At 48.0% G+C, this 26,311-nt stretch overlaps 1 protein-coding gene across 1 annotated transcript in view; it reads left to right on the top strand.

Annotated features, from left to right (window-relative positions):
- The window catches only part of NRBP2 (nuclear receptor binding protein 2), a 177,985-nt gene extending 152,942 nt beyond the window's left edge, over positions 1-25,043 (top strand). The window contains exons 14-18 of the mRNA XM_040355086.1: positions 1,671-1,806; positions 2,207-2,260; positions 5,282-5,345; positions 14,593-14,648; positions 24,189-25,043. Coding sequence (XP_040211020.1) covers positions 1,671-1,806; positions 2,207-2,260; positions 5,282-5,345; positions 14,593-14,648; positions 24,189-24,257 — 379 coding nt within the window. The 3' untranslated portion in view covers positions 24,258-25,043. The remainder of the gene's footprint in view (positions 1-1,670; positions 1,807-2,206; positions 2,261-5,281; positions 5,346-14,592; positions 14,649-24,188) is intronic.
- Positions 25,044-26,311: the final 1,268 nt, after the last annotated feature.

Genomic DNA, 26,311 nt, shown 5'->3' with positions numbered 1-26,311 from the left:
TCTCCCCCTTCTCTCTCTCTCCCCTTCTCTCTCTCTCTCCTTCTCAATTCAATTCAAATTCAATTCAATTCAATTCAAATAAGCTTTATTGGCAGGACCAAATACATGTTAGCATTGCCAAAGCAAGGAAAAGGGGAAGGGGGTAATATAAAGGGGAGGGGGGGGGGTTAATATAAAGGGGAATGGACATAAGTCTGTGAAAGTCCTCAGGTTTTTCATGTCCCTCTCAGTCTGTGACACGCTGTCACATATTGGGCAGCTATCTTCACCATTGGCTCCTCTTCTCCCAGTAGAATTTGGAGTTTCCTCTTCTCTTCTGTAGAGTTGAAGTCCGGGATGAGAGCGGAGAGTCTCTGGAAGTGAGTGTCCCTCACTGATGAGTACTTAGGGCAATGTAGCAGGAAGTGTTCCTCATCCTCCGGGACCCCCTGGTCACATTGCTGGCACAGTCTCCTCTCCCTGGGCTTGTAGGTCTGTCTGTGCCGTCCTAATTCTATTTCCAGGCTGTGGGCGCTCAGTCTGTACAGGCTCATTGTCTGTCTCTCTTTGGGGTCTTGTAGCACCTCCAGGTATGGGGCCAGTTTGTATTCTCTCTGCAGTGACTGGTAAATCAATAGTTTTTTGGAGTTTGTTATTGCGTGTCTCCATTCTCCAACATGTTTTTCTTTGGAGTTATAAGTTATGATTTTTATTTGAGATTTTGTCAGGCCGAATTGTTGAGAGTTTGGGGTAGACAAGGTGTTGATAAGTTGTTGCAGGCCACACGGCTTGGACTGGTTCTTACTGTCCAGTAAGGCTTGATGGTGGTAGGAGTTGGGACTGCTGTTTTGTAGGTGGTCCCAGTATGATAACGCCCTCTTCTGTACTGCAAGAAGTAAGGGAAATCTGCCCAACTCGGACCGGCAAGCACTGTTGGAGGTGCTCCGATGGACTTGGAGGAGGTGCTTGCAAAATTCCAGATGGAATATTTCTGTTGGGCTGGGGTCCCATTTGGATTGGTCTGGGTAGGTGACAGGACCCCAAACTTCGCTGCCATAAAGAAGGATTGGGGCGATGACGCTATCAAATATTCTGAGCCAGACTCTCACGGGTGGTTTTAGGTGGTACAGCCGTCTCCTGATGGCATAGTAGGCTCTGCATGCCTTGTCTTTTAGTGCCTCTATGGCTGGCTTGAAGCTTCCTGATTGGGTAATGTCTACCTTACGTAGACTTACGTTCTCTCTCTCTCCCCCCTTCTCTCTCTCCCCCCTTCTCTCTCTCTCCCCCCTTCTCTCTCTCTCTCCCCTTCTCTCTCTCTCTCTCCTTCTCTCTCTCTCTCTCTCTCTCTCTCTCTCTCTCTCTCTCTCTCTATCTCTCCTTCTCTATCTCTCCTTCTCTCTCTCTCTCTCCTTCTCTCTCTCTCTCTCTCTCTCTCTCTCTCTCTCTCTCCCCTCCCCCTCTCTCTCCCTCTCTCTCTCTCTCTCCCCCCTTCTCTCTCTCTCTCCCCTTCTCTCTCTCTCTCTCTCTCTCTCTCTCTCTCTCTCTCTCTCTCTCTCTCTCTCTCTCTCTCTCTCTATCTCTCCTTCTCTATCTCTCCTTCTCTCTCTTTCTACTTACTCTATCTCCTTCTCTTTCCCATTTCCCCACCTCTCTGGCTTCTTTGAATTTTAATGTTCTTGTGGTTCCCCTAGAAATGGGATTTACCCACTCATGAACTTTGCCGTCTCTCGTCCTCATGTCCTACCACGCGCCCTCTCGCAGTCTCAGGAGGATCTACAGACGGTGAAGACCCCCACTCCGGAGCCGGTGGAGGTGGAGACTCGGAAGGTGGGCCACAGAGAATACCTTGTGATATAAGAGGAGCCGCAGGGGCGGACTGACAACTCATGGGGCCCCCGGGCAATAGAAGATTATGGGGCCCCCCAGACTTACAGATGGCCACCATGCCAGAAGGTAGTGCAGAGGCGGGGCAGCTAAAATCTCAGGATTTTCATATCAGAAGCATGTCGGTTTCGGACAAATCAGGGACAGATGTAAAAAAAACACAGATTTTTACATACTGTCCCTGGTTTTACTGAGCCTGGCAACCCTGATGGGGCCCCCTAGTGGCATGGGGCCCTCGGGCAGTGCCTGAATGCCTCAATGGTCAGTCCGCCCCTGAGAGGAGGTGGTCAGTTATTATAACCAGTTGCCCCCCAATGATTTGTTCTTTTTCTCTTCATTGCAGGTCACCCAAATGCACTGTAGCCTGGAGCGCAGGGAAGACAAGGCCCGCTTACATGTATGTAACACGCGAGTCCATGCTACTAGAATTCCATGTATGACGCTCCTGTGTGACAAAATTCTTCTTATATTCTTCTGCATGTGATGAGGAAAAAAAGTAGACAGGGGGGTGGGATCTCCTCGTTGATGGACGTGAACTGCGTATGGATCGATATCCGTTATTGATTCCATCTTTACTCCTATTGGACAAATCTTTTTAACCACTTGCTTACTGGGCACATATTACCCCCCCCCCCCCCCCCCCACCTCCTGCCCAGGCGAAATTTCAGCTTCCGGCACTGCGTCGCTTTAACTGACAATTGCGCGGTCGTGCGACGTGGCTCCCAAACAAAATTGCCGTCCTTTTTTTTCCACAAATAGAGCTTTCTTTTGGTGGTATTTGATCACCTCTGCCGTTTTTATTTTTTGCGCTATAAACAAAAATAGAGCGACAATTTCGAAAAAAACCCACAATGGCCTAGATTCACGTACGGCCGTTCTACGTTGCGCGGGCGTAGCGTATCGTATTTACGCTACGCCACCGCAACTTAGAGAGGCAAGTGCTGTATTCACAAAGCACTTGCGTCCTAAGTTACGGCGGCGTAGCGTAAATGGGCCGGCGTAAGCGCGCGTAATTCAAAGTAGCTGGGGGGCGTGTTGTATTTAAATGAGGCTTGACCCCATGTAGATGCATGGCCGAACGAACGGCGCATGCGCAGTATCACGTCGTATTTACGCCCAAAGATACGTCGGCTCAATGCCTGTGACGTGAACGTAACTTACGCATAGCCCTATTCGCGTAAGACTTACGCAAAACAACATAAAAACAAACGCTTGTTCCAACGTCCATACTTTGCATGGGCTGCTCCACCTAGAGACCAGCTTTATCTTTACGCCGGCGTATGTCTTACGTAAACGGCGTAACTAATTGCGACAGGCGTACGTACGTTCGTGGATCTGCGTAACTTGCTCATTTACATATTTGACGCGGAAATCAAGGAAGCGCCACCTAGCTGGATACCTGGATACAGCGCCCAGAGGCGATTCAGTTCGCATGTGTTGCGCTTTACAAGTCTCTCTCTCTCTCTCTCTAGCGGCCAGCCTAATTATTGCAACCCAAGATACGACAGCGTAGGAGACTTACGCCGCTCGTATCTTGGCCAAATCAATGCGTAACTGATTCTATGAATCAGGCGCATAGATACGACGGCGGCCATTCGGACTTACGACGGCGTATCTGGAGATACGCCGTCGTAAGTCTTTGTGAATCTGGGCCAATATTTTTTTACTGTTTGTTATAATAAATATGCCAATTTTTTTTTAAAAAATAAAACATTTCTCAGTTTAGGCCGATACGTATTTTTCTACATATTTTTTGTTTAAAGAAATCGCAATAAGCGACTGGTTTGCGCAAAAGTTATAGCGCCTACAAAATAGGGGACAGATTTTTTTTTTTTTTTACTAGTAATGGCGGCGATCTGCGATTTTTATTGGGACTGCGACATTATAGCGGACACGTCGGACACTTTTGACACATTTTTGGCACCATTCACATTTATACAGTGACCAGTGTTATAAATATGCACTAATTACTGTATAAATGTGACTGGCAGGGAAGGGGTTTACACTAGGGGGTGAGGAAGGGGTTAAATGTGTACCCTGCATAGTGTTTCTAACTGTGGGGGGAGGGGGACTGACTGGGGGAGGTGACTGATCTATGTCCCTATGTACAAGGGACACAGATCGGTCTCCTCTCTCCCTGACAGGACGTGGATCTGTGTGTTTACACACACAGATCCACGTCCTTGTCTGTGTAACCGCCGATCGCGGGTAGCCTGGCGGACATCGCGGCCGCCAGGCACGCACATCGGCATCTCAGTGATGCAGCGGGCACCCGCGCGCGCCGCCGGCGCGCTCGTGCGCCCCCCAGTGGCCAGCAGGAGCGGAGGCTGTAAAAACACGGTGAGTTAGAGAATTAGAGCCACCCTGCGGCCGTATAAAGTCGTACGGCCGTCGGGAAGTGGTTAATATCTACCCTTAATCACATTGGGCCATATTCTGAGTAAAGTTACGATGGAGTAACTCAGGATACTCCATCGTAACTCCCTTTTTTGACCCGTGTATCTATGCTCCTGATTCTCAGAATCAGTTTTGCATAGATACACTTAAGATCCGCCATCTGTAAGTCACTTACACTGGCGGATCTTAAATGCAATGACGCCGGCCGCCGCTAGATGGCATTTAAGTGAAGGAGTCATTTGCGTATGCAAATGATCCTTCTACGCCGATTCACGAACGAGTTCGCGTCGCGTAACCGTCGCTAACGTCGTTTGCGTAAGCGGAAACTTACCCCTGCTATATGAGGGGTAAGTTTCCGCAAGTCTCGCGTAGGCCATGTTACGGATGGCGTCGGGTCCCCGTCGTGTTTTTTCGTCGGATACGTCGTTTACGTAAGTCGTTCTTGAATACGACTTTACGTCAATGACGCACACGTCGGCGTCATTGACGTTTTCCGCCGAGAACTGGAGCATGCGCACTGGGCTTTTTGCAGCCCGGCGCATGCCCAGTTCTTTTGTATCGGGGGCGCGCTTCATTTGAATAGAAGCCGCCCCCTTGGAGATCCGCCAGGCTACGCCGGGACACTTACACTCCGCTGTCCCAACTTATGGAGCAAGTGTTTGAGGAATACAACACCTGCTCCAGTAAGTTGGGACAGCGGAGTGTAAGTGCCCTAAGCGAAGCTGGCGGAGAGATACTCAGAATATGGCCCATTGCTCTTTGCCCGGCGTACTTGTTTGTAGCCTAAATGCTGAAATCTGCACCTAAAAATGTAATTTAGTAACTTTTGTGAAATGCCAGTAAAAACGTGGCTGTGCCAGTAAATGTCGGGTGTCGTGCCAGTAAATTTCAATCTGGTAGGTTGGCAACACTGTCCCTGCTGCACATTGTTGCTCTCTATACAAGCCGTCATGATTATTGTCCATTTCTACATTGGCGCTCCCTGTACCTTCTTCTGTGTCATGGGTCTGTCTTTTCACAGCTCACCCTCTACCTGAAGCTGGAGGACAAGCTGCACCGACACCTGAGCTGTGACCTGCTGCCCAGTAAGTACAATTGCACCCTCTATGTTTTCCTATAAATAAAAAAGTGAATAATCATTTCACCACAACGTGACACACATGAAGAAGCTCTGCAGACCAGGCAAGGAAATTCAAAACTCAAGGATTTGTTATTGTGTTTTAGCAGTTCCGGCCCAAGACATTGCGCTGCCTGGGACCAAGAATAAAATGCTGCCCCCCCCCCCAGAAAAAAAATCACGCCAACCAAAAGGCCCCCACATTCATTATTTTATATCATGATAACTAAAGGGGACCCGTCATTGCTCTATACATGTATAAAGGAGTATAAAGAGGACCTGTCATTGCTCTATACATGTATAAAGGAGTATAAAGAGGACCTGTCATTGCTCTATACATGTATAAAGGAGTATAAAGAGGACCTGTCATTGCTCTATACATGTATAAAGGAGTATAAAGAGGACCTGTCATGGCTCTATACATGTATAGAAGTATAAAGAGGACCTGTCATTGCTCTATACATGTAAAGGAGTATAAAGAGGACCTGTCATTACTCTTTACATGTAAAGGAATATCAAGAGGACCTGTCATGGCTCTATAAATGTATATAGGACTATAAAGAGTACTTGACATGGCTCTATACATGTATAAAGGAGTATAATGAGAGCCTGTCATGGCTCTATACATGTATAAAGGAGTATAACGAGAGCCTGTCATGGCTCTATACATGTATAAAGGAGTATAACAAGAGCCTGTCATGGCTCTATACATGTATAAAGGAGTATAACGAGGACCTGTCATGGCTCTATACATGTATATAGAGGACCTGTCATTACTCTTTACATGTAAAGGAATATAAAGAGAACCTGACATGGCTCTATAAATCTATATAGGAATATAAAGAGGACCTGTCATGGCTCTATACATGTATAAAGGCGTATAAAGGGGGCCTGTCATGGCTCTATAGATGTATAACGAGGACCTGCCATGGCTCTATAAATGTATATAGGAGTATAAAGAGGACCTGTCATGGCTCTATAGATGTATAAAGAGGGTCTGTCATGGCTCTATACACGCATATAGGCGTATAAAAAGACCTGCCATGGCTCTATACATGTATCCAGGAGTATAAAGGGACCTGTGAATTGCCGGCGGCCACAATGTCTTTTGTGCAAACTAATCAATGTACGCTAATTGTGTGTTTTTTTTTGTACCAAAAATATGTAGAAGAATACATATTGGCCTAAACTGAATAAAATTGTTTATTTTTCTAAATTTTGGGGATATTTATTATAGCAAAAAGTTAAAAAATATATAGATTTATAGCACAAAAAATAAAAACCGCAGAGGTGATCAAATATCACCAAAAGAAATCTCTATTTGTGGGAAAAAAAGGACATCAATTTTATTTGGGTAGCGGAACGGGCTGGTGGACATCAGTATGCTGCCCCCCTAAAAGTGCTGCCTGGTACCCATGATACCACCCGGTCCCATCATAGGGCCGGCCCTGTGTTTTAGACAGTTTTGTGATTCAGGAAAACCCTAAGACGCACAGGACAGTCAGGTCAATAGCTTCACTGTCCTCCCAGTACAGCTAGGCAATATGGCTTGGTCACCTCTCTGCCCACAGCCTGCTGATTGGACAGTAAAGAAGCATTGCCACTCTGCTCACTTAGTTCTCTCCCTCTGTAGGCAAGCTTTCAGCGTTAAAAATCAAAGGAAGAAGTATATGGACAGCCGCACACCAAAATAATCCCTGAAAGGTAGCCTTTATTGGTGCAAAATAGGGTGACCACGTGTCCCGGATTGCCCGGGACAGTCCCGCATTTTGCAGGTCTGTCCCGGGCACATTCATTCCAGGACAATACAGTGTCCCGGAATAAAACTGACACAGCCACCCCCCAGGGCCAATCTGATGCCCCCAAAAAAGGCCGCCACATCACCGCTTTACTCACTGACAATTCTTGCCCTGGCCGGGAATGCCTGGAGGAGCACAATCCCCGCCCCCTGCTTGTGATTGGAGAAATCATAAATCCCGCCTCTTGTGTCCAATCACTGTGCTGTGATTCGTTACAGCACAGGCTGATTTTTGGGAAGGGGGGTGTCCCTGAATGGTAGTTTGGAAATGTGGTCACCCTAGTGCAAAAGGATAAAAGCACTACAAAACACAGCACAGCAAGCAGTGGGATATAAAAAAACTGATGCGTTTCGCACAGAGGTCTAGTGCTTAGTCATAGCTAGTCCCAGCGTCGGACTGACTGCACTGTACAAAGCAATAGAGGCCTAATAGGATCTCCGTGCTGGCCCGTTCTCTCTCAGTGCCACTAAGCAGAGGATTACATAAAGGTCAAATAAAGACAGAGGGCCAGATTATCATAGAATTACGCCGGCGTATCAGCAGATACTCAGACGTAAGTCCGAATCTAAGCCCGTCGTATGTTTAAGTGTATTCTCAAACTGAGATACACTTAAAAATGCGTAAGATACGACGGCCTGCGCCGGTTGTATCTTAGGCTGCAATATCTACGCTGACCGCTAGGTGGCGCTTTCATTGCGGTCGGCGTAGAATATGCAAATGACTAGTTCCGACGATTCACGAACGTACGCTTGCCCGTCGTAGTGATTTTACGTTGTTTCCGTAAGATATACGCGGCGTAAAGATAAACATGCCCCCTAGGTGGCGTACTCAATGTTAGGTATGGCCGTCATTCCCGCGTCGCAATTTGAAAATTTTACGTTGTTTGCGTAAGTCGTCCGTGAATGGCGCTGGACGCCACTTACGTTAACGCCAAAACCAATGACGTACTTGCGACGTCATTTTGCGCAATGCACGGCGGGAACATTTGAGACGGAGCATGCGTAGTACGATCGGCACGGGAACGCGCCTAATTTAAATGATCCACGACCCCTACATGGATCATTTGAATTAGGCGTGCTTGCGCCGGTGGACTTTACGCTACGCCGCCGCAAGTTTACAGGCAAGTGCTTTGTGAATCAAGCACTTGCCCATAAAACTTGCGGCGGTGTAACGTAAAGTAGATACGTTACGCTGCCGCAGTTCTACGAGAATCTGGCCCAGAATTCAGGTGCCTATACCTGTCTACTCTCCCCTGTCACAGCCTCTGAGCTCATCACTAGACAAGTGCATAGCTCCCAACTGTCCCGGATTTCGAGGGACTGTTCCCGGATTTCGAGGGACTGGTTCTCGGATTTCGAGGGACTGGTTCCCGGATTTCGAGGGACTGGTTCCCGGATTTCGAGGGACTGGTTCCCGGATTTTGAGGGACTGGTTCCCGGATTTTGAGGGACTGTTCCCGGATTTCGAGGGACTGTTCCCGGATTTCGAGGGACTGTACCGGATTTCGAGGGACTGTTCCCGGATTTCGGGGGACTGTTCCCGGATTTCGAGGGACTGTACCGGATTTCGAGGGACTGTTCCCGGATTTCGAGGGACTGTTCCCGGATTTCGTGGGACTGTTCCCGGATTTCATGGGACTGTATCAGATTTGGAGCAATGTCATACTTCCCAACATTTTGAGATGGGAATGAGGGACACCTACTAGCAAATGTATGTAGGCATAGGACACACCCCTTGCCACGCCCCCTTAAAGGAGAATTAACAAAAAAAAAAGGTTAATTAAATCCACAAGAGAATTTTTTTTACCACTACTATTGCTTTATATTGGCTTTCAAAATTTACAAATGCAGCAATTTTTACGTGCTATACGCCGAAGCGCGTAATAGGGAGATAAATACGGTACATGCTTTTCTGCAGCTTCTCCGTTGAAGTATATGGAACCAAAAAAACAAAATGGCACCGTTTTGCAATAAAAAAAATAAAAAGTCCTCGCCCTTTCCAAATACACAGCAGCTGAAAAAATCATGGATGTGAAACCATGTAAAATGAACTGTAGTGTGTTTCTGCAAAAAGCACAGAGGTGTGACCCGGCCTGAGATGTTTAGTAACATAATGGGGGTTAAAAAATCAAAAATTAGTACAAAAAGAGAAAATAATCGCTACTGTAAGGGGGTCATTTTTTACTGTGGGACAGTGGAAGTACCGTACTTATTGAGGTAATGCGCGCTCCCGCGTATAGCGCGCACCCCTAAAGTTGCCCCGAAATTCCTGTGGAAAAAAGATTTTTGTACTTACAGTTTTGGTGTCTTGCGCGGCGTCCATCGGCGGCCTCGTCGTGTCCGGCGTCCTTCTGCGGCTTCGGGTGTCCTCTTCGTCGGGTCCGGCGTCCTTCTGCGGCGTCCTCCCCGCTCGTTTCCCGCGCCGAGTTTGAATACTGCGCCGGCATATACCGAGCGCAGTACACTCGTGTATAGTCGGGCCGGCTCAGCTACTCTCGCGCTCACGTCCTGTACGTCCAGGACGTGAGCGCGAGAGGAGCCAAGACTGCCCGACTATACACGAGTGTACTGCGCTCGGTATATGCCGGCGCAGTATTCAAACTCGGCGCAGGTATCGGCGTATATCGCGCACCCACGATTTTGCCCTGATTTTCAGGGCAAAAAAGTGCGCGGTATACGCCGATAAATACAGTAATATTTACAGTAGATTTGCTCTTTTTGTACTATAAAGGGCTAAATTTTTTTTTTTTTTTAACCCCATTATGTTACTGGCCAATTAATCGATTATGAAAATGGTAATCGATTAATTTCATAATCGATTAGTTTTTGATTAATCGATTAGTTGTTTCGGCCCTAGCCCGGTCATTGGGCAGCCAATTCCTCCGGGGGCTGAAGTGGTTAATTTCAGATTTATTCACTTCAAAAGAACATATACATATACAAATTGGCGGCGGTTTTGGGCATTGTGCCTTTCATCAGGCCAAATAGCAGGTCTGAATACATTTTAATAATAACCTGCTCTATGAATAGCGATTAGACAGGAAATAGCGCGATACGTGTATGAGTCATCACATTGATACAAAGCAGCAACTGCAGAGAATAAACAGTAATAATAATGAGAGACGCCAGTGGCCTTTCTCCGACATTCAAAAGACAAACATCAAAGGCAGGGAACTTCAAATTTACAACTGGAAATCAGTTGGCACTAAGCGACTCAGGCTGGGTTCACACCATCGCCGCTTGCGGCTCCCAGCAGGGGTCCAGCGTGTCCCCGTTTTTTACAATTTCAGGCCCAATTTCAGCCTGAATTCGGACCAAAAGACGCCCAGGACTCCTGTGAAAATTCTCACCTGAGCTGCAGCGGAGATGTGTGAACCGGCTCCATAGAGAGCCGGTCAAAATCTCCTGCTATTGCGAATTGGATGCGGATACCCACCTAGATGGGATCAAGCAGAAGTGTTGTCGAGGAATAAGCTAAAAGGTCAGTAATGAGTGGTAGCAGAGATACGGACAGCAGCAGAAGTGACAAGAGCGAAATATTGGGTGGAAAGAGCATACTAATCTGGCAAACAGGAAGTGCAAGGGCATTGCTTTAATAGGAAGTTAATAGGAGGAGCAAAGGGTTCAAAGTTCAAGAGCGAGAAGACAAAAGGTTATTTTAAGAGCTCCGAGAGGTAGCCTGTCCAGCATCTCAGGTGGCTCAGCAAAAAGTTACCGCCAGACACAGAAGACGTCCTGGGTTCAGATCCAGGTTCTGACAATGTGTCACTGCCATCTTTGAGGAACAACAGTAAAGTGCAGAAACTATAACTTTGTATGGGTATTCCTTTTTTGTGAATATATATAGGCTAATGGTCAGAGATGACATGGGGAAAACCTATGGCAAGGGGAAGGTTACAATATACCTCCCAACTGTCCCTGATTTGGAGCAATGTCCCTCTGTCCCTCATTCTCCTCATTTGTACCTCATTTTGGTCTGATTTATACAGATGTATATAAAATGCACTTTTTATCTATCAAAAAGTGTTTCCCAGTGTTAAACCTTTCATCTGATTTCTAAATTGCTGCATTTGTAAATTCCAAAAGCCAATATAAAGAAATAGTAGTGGTAAAAAAAGCACTTGTGGGTTTAACCAATCTTATTTTTTTGTACAATTCTCCTTTAAGGGGGCGTGGCAAGGGGTGTGTCTTATGCCTACATACTTTTGCTGATAGGTGTCCCTCATTCCCATCTCAGAATGTTGGGAGGTATGGGTTACAATATGGCAGAGGCATTGGGCTATAGCAGTGGGCTGTTCTCCTATCCAAGAAGAAACAAGGTGGGTGTGTGAAGGATTTGGCGCCAACAACTGGCCAACCAGAAGTCCCCTTAAGCCGCGTACACACGATCAGTCCATCCGATGAGAATGGTCTGATGGACCATTTTCATGGGTTAACCGATGAAGCTGACTGATGGTCCATCGTGCCTACACACCATCGGTTAAAAAAACGATCGTGTCAGAACGCGGTGACGTAAAACACAACGAGGTGCTGAAAAAAACGAAGTTCAATGCTTCCAAGCATGCGTCGACTTGATTCTGAGCATGCGTGGATTTTTAACCGATGGTTGTGCCTACTAACGATCGGTTTTGACCTATAGTTTAGGAATCCATCGGTTAAATTTAAAGCAAGTTGGCTTTTTTTTAACTGATGGTTAAATAACCTATGGGGCCCACACGCGATCGGTTTTGACCAATGAAAACGGTCCATCAGACCGTTGTCCTCTGTTTAACCTATCGTGTGTACGAGGCCTTATAAGTATACAATAAAGATCGACCACAAATCACTAAGCTTCTGTTATAGCTGGTCCACAATTTCTGTAGCAAACAGGATTGCAGGAAAATAGGTTCTTGATCTTGGCAGCCTCTCTGTTGTAGTGTGGCTTCTTGTGTTGTTCCTTGGCTGAATCCTCCTCTTAGCTTAGTACCATAAATGTCATAGGTCAGATATGTTAAAGATCAGGCTATTGTTGATTCTTATTTACAAAACTACAAATAAACTTGGGCCCAACATTTCCTCTTAACCAATGGGAATAGCAACAAACATGTACGTTCTTGGCTAATAGTTTATATCACGACTGACCGACCGTCCTCCCGTGTGTGGGGGGAGGGTGCCACTGGGGGGGGGGGGGTGTTCCACCACTGGGTACAATTGTTTTTTAATTCATTCCACCCACCCTACTGAGTGCAACTCACCAGCTTAAATACCTACCTTCCTCCCCACGCTAGTAATATGGCCTTGCCAAATGCCGCACAACCTTTACAGTGAAAATGTCCCCATCTTCTTCTTAGTGCGTATGCATATCCTGTATATTGCATATATACACACTATATATATATATATATATATATATATAAAATCTATCTCTGCCCTTCATATAGTGGGGAAATACAGTAGATACTATTGCGATATAGGTGGGTGATATAAACTATTAGCCAAGAACGTACATGTTTGTTGCTATTCCCTTTGGTTAGACCCGGTTCACACTGGCGCGACTCGTCAGGCGACGCAGCAGCCTGACAAGTCGTGTCCCATTCTAGTGAATAGAACCGTTCTAATAGGAGCGACGCAAGTCACTCCGACTTAGAAAAAGGTTCTTGTACGACTTTGGGGGTGACTCGGGGCGATTTGCATTGACTTCTATACAGAAGTCATTTTGCAAGTCGCCTTGGAAGTCGTCTTCAGGTCGCCTGGCCGAGTCGCCCCCGAAGTCGTGCCGCCCCTGTGTGAACCGGCTCTTAAGAGGAAATGTTGGGTCCAAGTTTATTTGTAGTTCTGTAAATAGGAATCAACAATAGCCTGATCTTTAACATATCTGACCTATGACATTTATGGTACTAAGCTAAGAGGAGGATTCAGCCAAGGAACAACACATGAAGCCACACTACAACAGAGAGGCTGCCAAGATCAAGAACCTATTTTCCTGCAGTCCTGTTTGCTACAGATATTGTGGACCAGCTATAGCAGAAGCTTAGTGATTTGTGGTCAATCTTTATTGTATAAGGGGACTTCTGGTTGGCCAGTTGTTGAGGCCAAATCCCTTACACTCCCACCTCGTTTTTCTTCTTGGATAGGAGAACAGCCCACTGCTATAGCCCAATGCCTCTGCCATATTGTGACCAACTCCTTGCCATAGACTTTCTCATGACATCTCTGACCATTAACCTATATATTCCCAAAAAGGTATATTAATACAAAGTTATAATTTCTGCACTTTACTGTTGTTCCTTAAAGATGGCAGTGACACATTGTCAGAACCTAGATCTGAACCCAGGACCTCTTCTGTTTCTGGTAGTAGTTTTTTTTTTGCTGAGCCACCTGAGATGCTAGACAGCTACCTCTCTGAGCTCTTAAAATAACCTTTTGTCTTTTCGCTCTTGAACCTTGAAGCCTTTGCTTCTCCTATTAACTTCCTATTAAAGCAATGCCTTTGCACTTCCTGTTTGCCAGATTATTATGCTCTCTCCCGGCAATATTTCGCTTTTGTCTTTTCGCTCTTGAACCTTGAAGCCTTTGCTTCTCCTATTAACTTCCTATTAAAGCAATGCCTTTGCACTTCCTGTTTGCCAGATTATTATGCTCTCTCCCGGCAATATTTCGCTTTTGTCACTCCTGCTGCTGTCCGTATCTCTGCTACCACTCGTTACTGACCTTCAGCTTATTCCTCGACAACGCTTCTGCTTGATCCCAACCTGCAACCACTTGTTACTGACCTTTTAGCTTGTATATTGACTATGCTTCACCTAGATCCCTACCTGCTATATCTGCTATTGGACCTCGGCTTGCTTACCACATAGTAGGGCGATCTTGAGAACTGCAACCTGGTACTAACATGCGGCAAAACCCATCTCCAATATAAGGAGCTCTGGTAAATACCAGTTAGTACTTAGACCTGTACCTTGGGTTGAGCCCCCGTCATCCACCAAGCTGCTTGAATACCTATCCAGCTGGTCCGTAGGGGTTTCTTCACTGCTATATCTACTGGTCTCCGCGTCTGACCATGGACCATGACAGACATACTAACCAGTGTATCTTGGCAAATTTCTCCACTCACATATAATGGACGGTCTGCAGCACTCAAATGTGCTGCACATTGCACATCACTGTTAACCCATCTTCCCTTAATGTCCTTCTCCTCTCCTTGGGAGTACGACTGTTGGAGCCCATCTCTGTAATGTCTTAAAGGAAGACTTAAAGGCTAATGTTCAGCTGCTCCCCCTCCCCCCCTGTTTCTTCCCATCCACTGTGCCTGGTGCAGAGCACGCAGTGGTTTTGTGGCAGAACAATGGGCAGTCTGTTGTCCACAGAGGGTACCAGTCTCCAAGGCCTCCAAACCATGTGTCCAATAACTGACCAATTCCTCTCCTCCTTCCTACAGATGAAAGCTCTCAGACGCTGGCCTCTGAACTCGTCCATCACGGCTTTATCAGCGAGGTAAGGTTTCCGAGAATCCATTGCACAGATACGCCTTGTCATTGTATGTTATTTCTACTTATATTCTCTGTGTTGGAGAACCACAGGCCTTTATTCATGACTACCCAATGCCCAGCATGCCCTATCTGCCAGCATGACCAATATAGTTCTTTAAGGTAACAGTGTGGTGGTTCAGGGCAATTTTATATTAATTAATTGGCTTGTAGCAGGGCTGGACTGGGACAAAAATTTGGCCCTGGACTTCATCCAGACTGGCCCACTTTGACAGGTCTCTCCCTATGGCGGCCGGACAACTCCCGCACCCCCCCCCCCCGGCCACCCAAGCCCCCTCTCCCCCTTCACTAGCCACTAGCTGTTCTACTTTATTAGAGTAGAACGGCTGGTACTGGTACTCTTATAGGCAGTACCAGTGGGGAAGCTAGACATTATTTCACCCGGGGCAAAGAATCAGTTCGGTGCCCCCCCCCCTTTTATGGGACAAGATTAGGCAGAAGTGAGAAACTCCCAGGCCATAGCTGTTGAGTCAGCTGTCTGTCCCCTCCCCCATGCTCCTCTGTCGTCCCCCCTGCTCCTCTGGTCCTCCCCCTGCTTCTTTGTTCCCCCCAGGTGAGCACTGCGGGAAGGGAGAGACAGAGGAGTGGAGGGGGGCGGCGGTCCGCTGTCACTGAAGCCGGCCCACTGAGCCATCGGCCCACCGGGAAACTCCCTGTAGTCCCAATGGCCAGTCCATCCCTGGCTTGTAGTATTTAGACACATTGAACTGGATGTCCTTAATGTTGAAGATGTTTCCCCAATCATCCAAGTAGCCTCATCAAATCAAATGATTGACAACAACATACCTTAACCACTTCTATACCAGGCACTTTCCTTCCCTCCTGGCCACGACAATTTTCACTGATAGGGCACCGTTTAACACTTTGGGCACTGATTGGCACTGTTGTGGGCACTTTTTTGGGCACTGATTGGCACTTTGATGGGGCACTCACAGGCATTACTGATAGTGATTGGCACTGTTGTGGGCACTTTTTTGGGCACTGATTGGCACTGTTGTAGGCACTGACAGGCTTTTTTTAGGGGACAGGCTGCCAGGTGTAGGGCACTGATTGGCACCTTTTTGATGGGGGCTGTGCTGATTATCAGCACAGACACCCCCCCCCCCCCCCTCTCACAGGGAGAGACGCCAATCAGCTCTCCCTGTCAGCGTGAACCGAGGAAAGATGTTTACTGGCAATTCCTGGTTCACGCGATGATCAGCTGTGATTGGTCACAGCTGATCACATTGTAAGAAGCCTCTGTCAGAGAGGCCATACCACGATCAGAGTTGCTGTGTGTCAGACTGACACACAGCACCTCCAATCACCCCGCCGCGCGCCCCCACGGGCTGTGTTATCCTGATCACGTCATATGACGGGCGGCAAGTGGTTAACCTTTATACTAGGTCCAGCTAAACAATGCTGTATAATTATTTCTAGACTGTAAGCTCTAACGAGCAGGGCCCTCTGATCCCTCCTGTATTGATTTGTATTGTGCCTGTACTGTCATCCCTGATGTAAAGCGCTGAGCAAACTGTTGGCGCTTTATAAATCCTTTATAATAATAATAATTACTACTACCCAGGGCTTTTTTCTCAGAGAATAAGTGCAGGAACTCCTCCTCCCTTCACTATTGTCACTATTTGTCATCATTTGTCTCCACCCCTTACCCACCTCTGAGCATCGTTCCTTGATTCCACCCCTTACCCACCTCTGAGCATCGTTCCTTGATTCCACCCCTTACCCACCTCCCAGTAGCGCGCCCCCTTTAACCACTTAAGGACCGCCTCCTGCACATATACGTCATCAGAATGGCACGGCTGGGCACAAGCACGTACCTATACGTCCTCTTTAAGTGCCCAGCTGTGGGTAGCGGGCGAGCGCCCGCGACCTGGTCCGAAGCTCAGTGACCGCGGGACCCGCGGACCCGATCGCCGCTGGAGTCCCGCGATCGGTCCCCGGAGCTGAAGAACGAGGAGAGCTGTGTGTAAACACAGATTCCCCGTTCTTCACTGTGGCGCCGTCATCGATCGTGTGTTCCCTGATATAGGGAAACACGATCAATGACGTCACACGTCCACCCCCGCCCCCCTACAGTTAGAAACGCATATGAGGTCACACTTAACCCCTTCAGCGCCCCCTAGTGGTTAACTCCCAAACTGCAATTGTCATTTTCACAGTAAACAATGCATTTTTAATGCATTTTTTGCTGTGAAAATGACAATGGTCCCAAAAATGTGTCAAAATTGTCCGATGTGTCCGCCATAATGTCGCAGTACCGAAAAAAAAATCACTGATCGCCGCCATTACTAGTAAAAAAAAAAAAAAAATTATAAAAATGCAATAAAACTATCCCCTATTTTGTAAACACTTTGGGCCAGATTCACAGAAAAAGTACGCCGGAGTATCTGCTGATACTCTGGGGTACTTTCAAATTTGCCGCGTCGTATCTTTATTTGTAATTCACAAACAAAGATACGACGGCTTTTGGCTAAGATCCGACAGGCGTACGGCTTCGTATGCCTTCGGCTCTTAGGATGCAATACTTTGGCGACCGCTGGGTGGAGTTTGCGTAGTTTTCCGCGTCGGGTATGCAAATTAGCTGTTTACAGCGATCCACAAAGGTACGCGCGTTCGTTGCATTCTCTTACGTCGTCACTTTTTCATGTTCATGTTCACGTTTCATGGCTTAGATTTAGACCAGCCATGTTAAAGTATGGCCGTCGTTCCCGCGTCGAATTTAAAAAAAAATTTTTTTGCGTAAGACGTCCGGGAATACTAAAGGACGTAACGCACGTCGCCGTTCAAAAAACACGTCGAGCGCCGTAATTTCGCGCATAGCACGGTGGGAAATTTCCTAACGGAGCATGCGCAGAATGTTCGGCGCGGAAACGCGCCTAATTTAAATGGTACACGCCCCATTTGAATTAGGCGGGCTTGCGCCGGACGGCTTTACGCTACGCCGCCTCAAGTTTACACGCAAGTGCTTTGTGAATCAAGCACTTACGACGAAAACTTGCGGCGGAGTAACGTAAAGGGGATACGTTACGCCGCCGTAATTATTAGTGAATCTGGCCCTATACATTTTGCGCAAACCAATCGATAAACACTTATTGGGATTTTTTTTTTTTACCAAAAATATGTAGAAGAATACGTATCGGCCTAAACTGAGGGAAAAAAATGTTTTTATATATTTTTTTTTTTTTTAACATGAACAGAATGTTCTTTTATTGAAAAAAATTATAAAAGTTACAGAGAAAGACAGGCAGTACAGAATAATGTTCAGATCATAGAGGTCAAAACAGTCACATGTAGGGAGTCTGGCAACAGCATCTAAGACATACATATCTTTATATAAGTGCATCAAAAAGGAAAAAAAAGAAAAGGGGAGAGAAAAAAAAAAGAAAGGGAAAAAAACACACACAAAAAAAGGGGGAGAAGTTTTTATATATTTTTGGGGATATTTATTATAGCAAAAAGTAAATAACATTACATTTTTTTCAAAATTGTCGCTTTATTTTTGTTTATAGCGCAAAAAATAAAAAGCGCAGAGGTGATCAAATACCACCAAAATAAAGCTCTATTTGTGGGGAAAAAGGACGCCAATTTTGTTTGGGAGCCATGTCGCACGATCGCGCAATTGTCAGTTAAAGCGACGCAGTGCCGAATCGCAAAAAGTGCTCTGGTTTTTGGACAGCAATATGGTCCGGGGGTTAAGTGGTTAAAGTAACACAGTGCCAAAAAAAAAAAAAAAAAAAATGCCTGGTCATGGAGGTGGGGGGTAAATCTTCGGGAGGGCAAGTGGTTAAATAAAATAGAAGTGAGTATTCCTTTGAACGCTCTACAGGCTACTGGAGCCTGGATATAAACAGAGGAAAAGATACACAAATACCTAACCTAAGAGACTTGCTGTGCTAGATAAATAAAGCATAGCAGAAGGGAGTGTAGCGCAGACCCCTGATGGGCCCCCGAAGATTGGCCCCCGGTTCTATTCCCAAGTGAGTACACAATAACCAAGCAGTGAATGTCTTTTTAGGCTTTATTGCTAGTTAAATGTGGATGGGGTGCAGGCACCCCCCCCCCCTCACGCCACTTACCCCATCGGTTGAAGGCGGGCGGGCTCCTACGGGTGGCGGGCAGTGGCCAGGTTGCAGGCTCCTACAGGCGGGTTGCAGGTTCCTACGGGCAGCGGGTTGCGGGCTCCTACGGGCGACAGGTAGTGGCTCCTTTGTCCTCTGTGCATCACAGCAGCTTCTGCCGTGCGGCTCCTCCCTCCTCCTCCTAGGCGTCCAATAGGATCGCCTGTCCTTTCAGCCAATTGGGTGACCGGTGTCAAAACCCGCTTCCTGATTGGCCGGGAGGAGGATCAGTGTTATATCAGCGAATATTGATTGGCTGTTGTAACACACCCGGGTGGCACTCTCTGCCACCCGGGTGCAGGTGAGCCATCCATGGTCACAATGGCGGCTGGTGGGTCGGATCATGCTCTCCTCCTCCCCCTCCCTCCTCCTAGGCATCCAATAGGATCACCTGTCATTTTGGCCTATTGGGAAACGGGTCTCATGATCCACTTCCTGATTGGCAAGGAGGAGATTTGATATGAAAATGGTGAATATTAATTCGCTATTGTCACACAACTGGGTGGGCTCGGAGCGCAGTGCTCTGCGCCCCAAGACCACAATATTTTTAAAGCTCTAATAGAGCCCCTGGCTCCAATCACATGCTTCAAAAAAAAAAAACACCCCCTCCATTGGAATCCATGCATCCAGTGCCCTGTAAGTAGATCAGGGGGCCGTGCCTGTGCGCCCCTAAGGCCGGGTACTAACGAGCAAACATGTACGATGAAACCGGTCCGTCGGACCGTTTTCACCGTACATGACTGCCAGAGGGCTTCTGTACGATGGTTGTACTAACCATCGTACAGAAGTCCGCGCGTAAACAATACGCGGGGCATGTCTGCGTCGTCGCCGCGACGATAACGCGGCGATGTGGGCGGGCCTGCCATTTAAAGGCTTCCACGCATGCGTCGAAGTCATTCGACGCATGTGAGGGACGGCGGGCGCTCGGACATGTACAGTAGGTCTGTACTGACGACCGTACATGTCTGAGCGGGCAGGATTCCAGCGGACGGTTTTAAAACACGTCCAGGAATATTTGTCTGCTGGGAAAAGGCCCGGCGGGCAAATGTTTGCTGGAATTCGGCCCGCTCGCGCCTACACACGACCAAACATGTATGCTGAAACTGGTCCGCGGACCAGTTTCAGCATACATGTTTGGTCGTGTGTACGGGGCCTAAGGGACGGGCCGCCATTGCTAGGATCCCACTTCCAGGCCTCTACTTACTGTGTCTCCAGATACTTGATCCTGTTCAATATTAGCTAGACACTTTACCCTGTATCTCCAGGCCGGATCCTCAACGCACCCCTTTGACTTGACTCTGAACTGCTTCCAGGAACATAGGCCCCGCAGCTCCCCCTGAGCTGGGACCTTGATGAACTCTCTGTAGATTTAAGCCGCCTTACCCTGAAGGGCAGCAGCCCTTCCAGGCTGGGACCTCCTTCTTCGGGACAAGAACCCCGCTGCTCCAGGCCTCAGACTATTTATGGGCTCTCTCTCCATCTTCTGGGCACACCTACCTGGGGAGTCCCATAAATATTCAAGGTCAGGGTCTGGCTCTTCCAGCCCACTACATTCTAGAACCTACGAGAAGGCAGGGAGAAGTAGTTGAGCCTGGAGCCTGTGAGACCCAGAACAGGCCAAAACAATCACTCTGCTGCCCCGGCTACGGAGGAGCTAAAAAGACAACATTTATCTTAACTTCACTAGCAACCTAACCTAGGAGGGTGCTACAGGAGAAATTACCCTTCCTGGAGAAAATGCTGTCCTAGCTTCCTCCAGTGATGCTCGCATAACAAACCTAGGAATTTGGTCATGTGAGCTTACGGGGAGGAGGATCAGCATTCCAACTGGCTGATCTTCCACTTCATTGATGCCACACGGGAAATCTGCTGTTTAACCACTTGCCGGTGACTTGTCCTCAATGTTCCCCTAACGGGGAAGTTCCTTCACTGACTGCGCAGGCGCAAACTTCCCGACGGAAATCTCCGAACCTCGCCCGGCATCCAGGCTCATTCTTTAACATCCCCGTGGATTGGAGGATGTTAAAAAAAGAGCCAGGAGGCCGAGCGAGCGGAGCGACTGGCCACTTACCTCGAAATCCACGTCGCCCTGGATGCCGGCCGCGGTTCGGGGATTTCCGTCAGCAAGTTTGCGCCTGCGCAGTCCTTGAAGGAACTTTCCCGATAGCTGGAACCATCTCAGCACATCAGCTTGCGCATGCGCTGGAACTTCCACGATAGCTGGAACCAGCACGGCAGATCACCGGCTTAAATTGCCAGGAGAACGTCAATAGACGTCCTCCTGTTCTCACGCTTCCGTGAGACTCGGCTGGTCATAGATCGGGTAAAAGGACAATCACAGCAGGTCCTTTACTACGTGATCAGCTGTCAGCCAATGACAGCTAATCACTGAAATAAACAGATGCTGGTTATCGTTTTTTTTTTTGTTTGTTTTTTCACGCTTATAGCGTGAAGGACAAAAAGCCGCGGCTTCCGGTCCCCTTAGCGTCTGCATGTGCTGTTGATCAGTGCCACCTATCAGCACCCACCAGTGCCACCTATCAGTGCCCACCACCACTTGGCCATGTAAGCTTACGGGGAGGAGGATCAGCATTCCAACTGGCTGATCTTCCACTTCATTGATGCCACATGGGAAATCTGCTGTTTACCGATCAGGGCCACCTATCAGTGCCCACCGGTGTCGCATATCAGCGTCCATTAGTGCCCACCACCAGTACCACCTATCAGTGCCCACCACCACTTGGCCATGTGAGCTTACGGGAATGAGGATCAACATTCCAACTGATCTTCCACTTCATTGATGTTACATGGAAAATCTACTGTTTACCTATCAGTCCCCATCAGTGCTGCCTACTAGTGCCACCTATCAGTCCCCATCAGTGCTGCCTACTAGTGCCACCTATCAGTACCCATCAGTGCTGCCAATCAGTGCCTCATCATCACAGTGGTGCAGTGAGTAGCACTTTCGCCTAGCAGCAAAAGGTTCGCTGGTTCGAATCCCAACCACGACACCATCTGCCTGGAGTTTGCATGTTCTCCCTGTGTCTGCGTGGGTTTCCTCCGGGTACTCCGGTTTCCTCCCACACTCCAAAGACATGCTGGTAGGTAAATTGGATCTCGTCCAAATTGGCCCAGTATATATGTGTGTCCCTAGCGTGTCATGATCCTACGGGGTAAAAATGACCGCACCAGCCAAGCAGATACTGGCTGGAAAAAGCGCCCAGAGGCGATTCAGTTCGCATGCGTTGCGCTATACAAGTCATTCATTCATTGATTCAGTGCCGTTTACCAGTGCCTATTAGTGCCGCCTAATAGTGCCACCCATCAGTGCTGCCAAACAGTGCCTCATCAGTGCTGCCTATCAGTGCCGCCTAATAGTGCCACCTATCAGTGCCCATCAGTGCCACCTCTCCGTGCCACCTATCAGTTTCCATCAGTGCCACCTATCACTCATCAGTGCAGCCTCATCCGTTTCCCTGATCAGTGCCCACCAGTGCTGCCTCATCAGTGCCACCTCTTAGTGCCCATCAGTGCATCCTTATCAGTGCACATCAGTGAAGGAAAAACATTACCTGTTTGCAAAATGTTATTTGTATGAAAACAATTATAAAAATGTTGTTTGGGTACAGTACTGCACGGCCGCGCAATTGTCAAAGTGTGACAGCGCTGAAAGCTAAAAATTGGCCTGGGCAGGAAGGGGGGTATAAGTGCCCAGTAAGCGAGTGGTTAAGATGAATCAATCCATAACTTGCTAAGGAAGAAAATTTGAATTCCTGCACATGTACCTGGCAGTTACAGGCATGGCATAACAGAAAGCCGAAGTTCTTTTGAACTGGGAATGGGATTGTGACGTAGTTTAGCCGAGTTGTTCTTTAACCACTTGACCACTGGGCACTTAAACCCCCTTAATAACCAGACCAATTTTCAGCTTTCGGTGCTCTCACAATTTGAATGACAATTACTCAGTCATACAACACTGTACCCAAATGAAATTTCCGTCCTTTTTTTCATGCAAATAGAGCTTTCTTTTGGTGGTATTTAACCACCGTTGGGTTTTTTTTTTTTTGCGCTATAAGAGAAAAAAACTAAATTCTGTAAAAAATTATGAATTTTTCTTTGTTTCTGTTAAATTTTTTTGAAAATGTTGTATTTTTTCTTCATTCTTTTGCATAAATGTGAAAGATGAAGTTACGCCGAGTAAATAGATACCCAACATGTCACCCTTCAAAATTGCACACGCTCGTGGAATGGCGCCAAACTTTGCTACTTAAAAATCCCCATAGGCGACGTTGCAGGGTATTGTGGGGTATTGCAGAGTATTGTGGGGTATTGCAGAGTAGTGTGGGGTATTGCAGAGTAGTGTGGGGTATTGCAGAGTAGTGTGGGGTATTGCAGAGTATTGTGGGGTATTGCAGAGTAGTGTGGGGTATTGCAGAGTAGTGTGGGGTATTGCAGAGTAGTGTGGGGTATTGCAGAGTAGTGTGGGGTATTGCAGAGTAGTGTGGGGTATTGCAGAGTAGTGTGGGGTATTGCAGAGTAGTGTAGGGTATTGCAGAGTAGTGTGGGGTATTGCAGAGTAGTGTGGGGTATTGCAGAGTATTGTGGGGTATTGCAGAGTAGTGTGAGGTATTGCAGAGTAGTGAGGGGTATTGCAGAGTAGTGAGGGGTATTGCAGAGTAGTGAGGGGTATTGCAGAGTAGTGTGGGGTATTGCAGAGTAGTGTGGGGTATTGCAGAGTAGTGTGGGGTATTGCAGAGTATTGTGGGGTATTGCAGAGTAGTGTGGGGTATTGCAGAGTAGTGTGGGGTATTGCAGAGTAGTGTGGGGTATTGCAGAGTAGTGTGGGGTATTGCAGAGTATTGTAGGGTATTGCAGAGTATTGTGGGGTATTGCAGAGTATTGTGGGGTATTGCACAGTATGGGGCAGGGATGGCTTATCAGGGATGGATGGCTTGCTGGATCTGTGACTGCATGTGTCACAGATCCAGCCCACAGCAGCTGCTGCTGCATCCGCTCTCCCCCCCCCCTCTCCTCTCACACTGTACCGTTCGGTACAGAGAGGGGAGGGAGGAACCGGCATCATCACATGACGCCGGTTTGTTTACAAGTGATCGCTCCGTCATTGGACGGAGCGATCACGTGGTAAACCGCCGCTATGAGCGGCGATTTACCGTGATCCGTGATCCCCCGGGCGGTCCCGGCGGTCACGGACATTCCCGTGTGCGCGATTCTGGGAGGACGTCCATGGACGTCCTCCCAGAGTTAAGCAACCGCCTTGTAGACGTATATCGTCTATAGGGCGGTTGTTAACTGGTTAAATGTGGTCACCCGTTTCGTCCCTAACATCTCTATCTTGTATGTTTCCTCAGGACGACTGTCAGAAAATGGCCAACTTTCTGGAAGAGGCTCTCATCAAACAGCGCTCCCCTCTGAACTGACCGCAGCGCCAGAGTGGATCGTCTCTGGAATACGGAAGCAGGAGGCTTGTGAGCGGGACGGGGGTGTGACACAGAGTTACTGCCCCAAGGGGTGTGGCCTGGGGGTGGCTGTTTGTGACATCCGGCCCCTGCGGGGAGAGGCGGCACTGGGAAAATATGGAAGAAACGCCAGCCGAAGTCAACAAAAGACGATGCAAACTTACTGTTGGGACAAGGCAAGCTCGATGCATCTCCTTGGTGGTCAATGGATTGATTGTATGGCAGACATTCAGCTTTTTGTGAATAGCGATTCATCAGTAGACCCCGCTGATCGGGGCGGGGGTCCCTTGTGCTATTTTTCTGTTACTGCTACAAGTATTAGTGACTGTACAGTCCTCAGAAGGTGAAGAAACTTGTTTGTGATCCTGCTGAGCTGGTTGAACTGCTTCAAACATCTGAAGAAAAGCATGTTTCCGAATCGTTTTATTAATTGCACGGCCAGCTGGGTAAATCCCGATTCTATATGAGGAAGCGAGACTCCTTTTTTGTGAGCCTGAAATAATTTCCATTTTTATGTATAATTTGCTTCTTTGTGCTGCCATAACACCCTAATACCTGAAACGTGTGACTGCCAGGGCTGGTGGGTACGAAACAACTGGAAATTGCATAAAGGGGGCGTTTTTTTTTTTTGGTTTGTCACATGGGGCAGTGCGGTTCTTCCATTGTTGAGTTGATTTGAAATTTCAGCTGGTGTAAAGGAAATTGATGGAACATTAATATGAAGATTAGTCCTTTTATTTCTGTGAATATGTGTCTGAGCGAAATAGAGGATTTGGATGGAGATGTTTAACATTTGTAGATATCTACAGAAGGGTCTATGAGCTGATGATGCGACGGACCTATCTCTAATGAGCGGTGTAATAAAGATGGGGCCGTACCCGCGGTAGAACTTCAAAGACCCGGGTCCCCCGGTTCAAGAGATCAAGCAGGGCCCCTGAGCTTTGCTTCCTCTCCACCTCAACACCCCCCCAATCATCCCTCACGGCACACCATGCATAGTATATCCCCCCTCCAGGAGAAGAGAAGGGGGCGCACATATTTTTGAGGTGATGTTGATGAAGAGGGTATTTGGATGTGGCTAGAGAAGGCCCTATGGGCCTTCCAGGAGAAGGGCCTATGGGCCTCCCAGGAGAAGGGCCCTATGGGCCTCCCAGGAGAAGGGCCTATGGGGCCTCCCAGGAGAAGGGCCTTTGGGCCTCCCAGGAGAAGGAGCCGTGGGTCTCCCAGGAGAAGGAGCCATGGGCCTCCCAGGAGAAGGAGCCGTGGGCCTCCCAAGAGTAGGAGCCATGGGCCTCCCAGGAGAAGCTCCTATGGGCCTCCCAGAAGAGGGGCCTCCCTGGAGATGGGCCCATGGGACCTCCCAGGAGAAGGGCCTATGGGGCCTCCCAGGAGAAGGGCCTTTGGGCCTCCCAGGAGAAGGAGCTATGGGCCTCCCAGGAGAAGGAGCCGTGGGCCTCCCAGGAGAAGGGCCTCCCTGGAGAAGGGCCTATGGGCCTCCCAGGAGAAGGAGCCGTGGGCCTCCCAGGAGAAGGAGCCGTGGGCCTCCCAGGAGAAAGGGGGTCTGGCGACAACCACAGCTACCGTTACCCCCCCGATCTTACCCCTTTCCTGGTCCAGCACTCTGTCCCCTCCACATAATCCACATATAAATCAGAGAGCAGACCGCATACAGTGTCATACTGCAGAGAGAAGAGAATTATTTTATTCCAGATTCTGTGTAACGCTTACTGTGATATAATATATAATATAATTATTCTGCCCCAGGGTCATACTGCCTCTCCACTTAACCACATTTGGCAAAGAGACGCTGTACATGGAGCATGGGCCATAGTGGGACAGCGAGGAGGAGTGAGGGCAATGCTAGGCCAAGAGAGGGGAGGAAGAAAGGTATTGCTGTGCCAATAAGGAGGAGGAGTAAGGACAGCAAGGAGGAGTAAGGGCAATGCTCTGACAATAATGAGGAGGAGTCAGAGCAATGCTGTGCCAATATGGAGGAGCAAAGGCAATGCTGTGCA

Source organism: Rana temporaria, chromosome 5, assembly GCF_905171775.1.
Source record: "Rana temporaria chromosome 5, aRanTem1.1, whole genome shotgun sequence".
Classification (NCBI taxonomy): Eukaryota; Metazoa; Chordata; class Amphibia; order Anura; family Ranidae; genus Rana; species Rana temporaria.
This window is presented reverse-complemented; position numbering and strand designations above follow the sequence as displayed.